The 5,301-nt window shown below is 39.9% G+C and overlaps 1 protein-coding gene across 1 annotated transcript; it reads left to right on the top strand.

The window, feature by feature from the left end:
• The first annotated feature begins 92 nt into the window (after positions 1-92).
• On the top strand, positions 93-5,267 carry LOC112683466. The gene has a single exon (XM_025554513.1). It carries the CDS (start codon positions 93-95, stop codon positions 5,265-5,267), a length of 5,175 nt encoding a protein of 1,724 aa, XP_025410298.1.
• The last annotated feature ends 34 nt before the right edge of the window (positions 5,268-5,301 follow it).

Below are 5,301 nucleotides of genomic sequence, written 5' to 3'. Positions count from 1 at the left end.
TAGGTGCCGAGGTAAGCGGCATATTGTTTTCCGCACTCGCACGTACATTTTGGTCCTTCGGGCCGGATTGAAGCTCAACAATATTCATTATTATGGCGAACAAAAAAGAATATGATGATTTATTAATCGATAGAGCTCGCATAAAAGCTACTGTGTCGAGAGCTTTATCAATATACACGAAATACAATTGGACAGAAAACAATTTAGAAGAATTGAAGTTAAGAAGAGAAAAATTATCTAAACAAGGGGATTTATTTGATGAAATTCAGGATAAGATAGAGCACAGCACTTTTAATATCACAACTGAAATTGATAAGGAGCGTGAAGGTTTTGAAGAAAAATACTTCGCAACACTAGGAGAGTATAACAAATGTATTAAAGATTTAGAAGCAACCCATAATACAACAATCTCACAAAATTCGTCAACAACTATTGCAAATCATCCGTCACGACTTCCGACGATCCCATTACCACACTTCAGCGGTAACTATCAACAGTGGAAACCATTTATTGATCAATTTAATGCTCTTATCACAAATGATACTTCACTATCAGATGTTCAAAAAATTCACTACCTAAGGTCATGCTTAAGTGATCAAGCATTCGATGTCGTAAGCACATTGGCATCAACAGATAGTAGCTTCAATTCGGCCATGGATTTATTAAGACAAAGATATGACCACAAGCGAAGAACTATACAATCTCACATACGCGCAATTCTGGACTTGCCAAAAATTTCGATATCATCAGCAACAACATTAAGTACACTTATGGGTGAAACTCAGAAGCACATACAGTCATTGAAAAATCTCGGTCAAAGCGTTGAAAAATGGGACTCATTAATAATTGAAATTGTGTTGAGAAAATTAGACAAAATTACTTTACAACAATGGGAGCTGTCTCTCCAAACCACCGATGTTGTGCCATTTTCAGCCCTGGAAACATTTTTAGATGCACGAATTAGATCACTTGAAGCGTTTGAAGGATCTCAGCGAATCAACGTGGAACCACCACGAACAACAAAAAATACATTTTCCAAACAAGGATCATATTTCGTCGCGCAAGACAATAGCAAGGTACTGTGTCCTGTTTGCAACCATAGTCATGAAATTTATAGGTGTTTTAAATTTAAAAATATGAAGGTTCCCGAGCGTTATACAACAGTTCGTAAACTACATTTATGTTTCAATTGTCTCTCGGCTGGTCATACCGTTGAAAAATGTAGCGCTGGTAAATGCCGAAGTTGTGATAAAAGGCACAATACTCTATTACACGACATTGAGCGAAAAAACTCTAGAACTGAACAGCAAGGAAAAGAAAAGCGTCCAATAGAGCAAGAAATTACGCATGGACATTCTTCGAATCAAGAAGAATCTACGTCGTCATTATGTGCACATATAAGACACAACAGTCACGTTTTACTGGGAACAGCTGTCGTGAACATCGAAAACAATTTCGGTCAGTTAGTGAAAACTCGTGCTGTCTTAGATAGTGGTTCTCAAATCAATCTTATCTCAAATCGATTAGCTACTAAGTTAAATATTCCAAGACAAAAAGGGACAATGCCAGTGAGTGGCATTGGATCTTCATACGTGAATATCTCTTCTTGGATATGGGGCAAGTTGCACTCACGTCAATCAACGTACTCCAAACAAACAGATATGTTTGTCATTAATGCAATCACGCATCAACTACCTGTTGCACACATTGATGTCTCAACATGGGCTTTGCCAGATCACGTTCTTAATCAATTAGCTGATCCAAAGTACAATCAACCTGCTGAGATCGATTTATTACTCGGTGCAGAATTATTTTTCGATCTATTGGGAAACGAGCAAGTCAAACTAAACAATGGATCAATAACTGCATACAACACAAAGCTTGGGTGGGTACTTTCAGGAAAGGTACAATATGAACAGCGAACACCGTCATCAATGTGTTTATTAGCGTCAATACATAATGCCACCCCATTAGATGAAGCAAAGGAAACTGAAAATCATTTTTGTTCAACATACATCAGAAATGAGTCAGGTCGCTTCGTTCTTAAACTTCCATTCAAAGACAACTTCAATCTGGGAACTTCATATGATATGGCTCGGAGACGATTCTTTAGTCTTGAAAAAAGAATGTCCCTAAATGAAAACCTCAAAGGCCTGTACATTGAGTTCTTAAAGGAATACGAAACACTTGGACATATGACACGCATCGAAAACTCATCAAATATCCACACAGAGTGTTATTACATGCCTCATCACGCAGTGTTGCGCTCTTCAAGCTTAACAACGAAGCTGAGGGTAGTTTTTGACGCATCGGCAAAGTCCAGCAACGGAACTTCGTTAAATGATGTGCTAATGAATGGTGGCATAGTTCAAGACGATCTAGTATCAATTGTTCTGCGTTTTCGTCTTCATGAATATGTTATGACAGCAGACATTGAGAAAATGTACAGACAAATTTTAATTGACCCAGCACATAGAAATTATCAACGTATTTTATGGAGAGACTCCCCTGAAAAGGAGTTATCTCATTATCAGCTCAATACCGTAACTTACGGAACAGTGTCAGCACCATACCAAGCCACTCGATGTCTACAAGAACTATCAACCCTGAATGCTATCAATTATCCTCGAGCAGCTGAAGCAATTAGAAAGGATTTCTACGTCGATGATCTGTTGACGGGAGCAGATTCAATTGAAGAAGGCATAAAGCTACAAAATGATATCTCTCTAATATCAAATTCAGCTGGAATGAATCTCCGGAAGTGGTGCTCAAATAGTGCAAGATTAGTAGCCAATATGACAAACACAAACTCGAATGAACACGTAATGCTTGATTTGGAGGACAATGATACAACTAAAACTTTAGGTTTAGTTTGGAACCCAAGAAAGGACCAGCTTCTATTCCGAGTATCACCTCACTCAAATGATCATCCATACACAAAACGAACATTGCTGGCTGATCTAAATCGAGTATTCGATCCACTAGGATTCCTGTCACCACTATTGATTCGTGGTAAGATGTTTATACAGGAACTCTGGCAATTGAAGCTGGATTGGGATACTTCATTACCAAATGACATGTGTCAAAGGTGGTGCAAGTACACAAATGAACTTTGCAATTTAGATGATCTTCGAGTTGTGCGCAAGGTGAAATCGGCTCCAGTAGGTGATTTTGAACTACATGGATTTTGTGACGCCTCAATTGGTGCATATGGAGCATGCATCTACATAAGGCAGAAGCAACCTGACAATTCTTATAAGTGTCATCTGTTAATAGCAAAGAATCGAGTAGCACCTTTGAGGACAGTTTCCATCCCACGCTTAGAGTTATGCAGTGCACTCGTTCTAGCAATATTAATGGAAAAGGTCACAAAGGCAACAAATGTCGATTTGAAGCGTTGTACGTGTTGGACTGATTCAGCTGTTGCACTGGCGTGGATACGGGGAATATCCAGTCAATGGGCAACATTTGTTTCAAATCGTGTTTCTGAAATTCAGACACTCACTGAAGGCATGACCTGGAGACACGTACGAACGAAATTCAACCCTGCAGATTTAGTGTCTCGTGGCATGACTGCGACAGACCTGAAAGAGTCAAAATTTTGGTGGAATGGTCCAACGTTTCTTGAACAACACGATTCTCAATGGCCAACAGAATTATCAATTACTCCTGCAGTAGACCAACTTGAAAGGCGTCCAACTAGATTCACATTATTAGTAAAAAGAGACGATAACAGTTTGTTGAATCGATATTCTCGTTGGACTAAGTTGCTTCGTGTCACAGCCTTCATACGCAGATTTATACATAACACGCGTGTTGCAAAGAACCAGCGGAAAAACAGCAGTCAAATCTCTGTTCAAGAAATCAGAGAAGCAAAAAGTACCTGGATTAGGATAACACAAGAAGAGGAATTTCAATGTGAAATCAAATCCCTTCAACAGAACACACCACTGTCCAAGCGCAGTAAACTCATCGCACTAAGTCCATTTCTTGACGAAGACATAATCAGAGTAGGAGGTCGATTACAACATTCTCATCTGCCAAATAATCAACGCCATCCAGCCATTTTGCCAAAGAGCCACAAAGTGACGGAATTAATATTCAACGAATACCATCAGCGTTTCCTTCATGCGGGCCCTCAAAACTTACTAGCAAGAATTCGTCAAGAGTTTTGGCCACTTGATGCAAGAAACACTGCACGAAGAATTGTCCATAACTGTAAAACATGCTATCGTGCCAAGCCCATAACGTTCCAACCTGTTATGGGAAGATTGCCACAACTTAGAGTAACTAAAACAAGACCTTTTACAGCAGTAGGAGTGGACTTTGCTGGACCCATCTACTTGCATTCAGGGCCACGAAACCGAACAGTGACAAAGGCCTACATCGCTGTTTTCATATGTTTTAGTACCAAGGCAGTTCATCTGGAGGCTGTCGGAAGTTTGTCGGCACAATCTTTTTTAGCCGCTTTACGCCGTTTCTTTTCGCGTCGTGGTCACAGTGCACATATTTATTCTGATAATGGGACAAATTTCATCGGAGCAAGATCAGAGTTAAGACGTTATTACCAAGAAAGATGCAACACAAACAAAACTGTGCCAGAAACATTAGCAGCGGAAGAAATACAATGGCATTTCAATCCACCAAGCGCTCCACACATGGGTGGAATATGGGAAGCAGCCGTCAAGTCCACTAAACACCATTTAACAAGAATTGTCAAGTCAGCAATGCTCAACATGGAAGAAATGAGTACCCTTCTATGCCAAATCGAAGCTTGCCTTAACAGTAGACCATTAACCCCTCAGTCAAGTGATCCAGAGAGCTTTGCGGTACTGACTCCAGCACACTTTTTGGTTGGTGGATGTCTGACCCTTCCCCCAGAAGTTCAACATCCAGAGAAACCCACCAATTTGATAAAAAAATGGCAACTTGTACAGGGGATGATGCAAGTGTTTTGGCGTAGATGGTCATCAGAATATCTTCATACATTGCAAACACGAGCAAGATGGAATATAAGCAAAGGGATGTCAGTTGGACAAGGAGATCTTGTGTTAATTCGAGAAGACAATCAACCTCCACTTAACTGGCATGTCGGCCGAGTAGTTAAGGTGCATCCAGGTTCCGATAAAGAAATAAGAGTAGTAACAATAAAAACGCATGGAGGTAAGACGATTCAAAGACCGGTTGTAAAATTATGTCCACTTCCATACATGGACAAGGAAGACAACATGCAACTCTCACATGTCGGGGAGAATGTAGCGGCCTAACAAATAAAATTGCGACAAAATTATTATTGTTCAC

The sequence above is a fragment of the Sipha flava genome, unplaced genomic scaffold (genome assembly GCF_003268045.1).
Source record: "Sipha flava isolate LNK unplaced genomic scaffold, YSA_version1 22707_pilon_pilon, whole genome shotgun sequence".
Lineage (NCBI taxonomy): Eukaryota > Metazoa > Arthropoda > Insecta > Hemiptera > Aphididae > Sipha > Sipha flava.
Note: the sequence above shows the minus strand (reverse complement) of the source record. Positions and strands in the feature narration are given on the sequence as shown.

Excerpts from the sequence above, each read along its gene's own strand:
- LOC112683466 (XM_025554513.1), top strand. The coding sequence starts at position 93 with ATGGCGAACAAAAAAGAATATGATGATTTATTAATCGATAGAGCTCGC.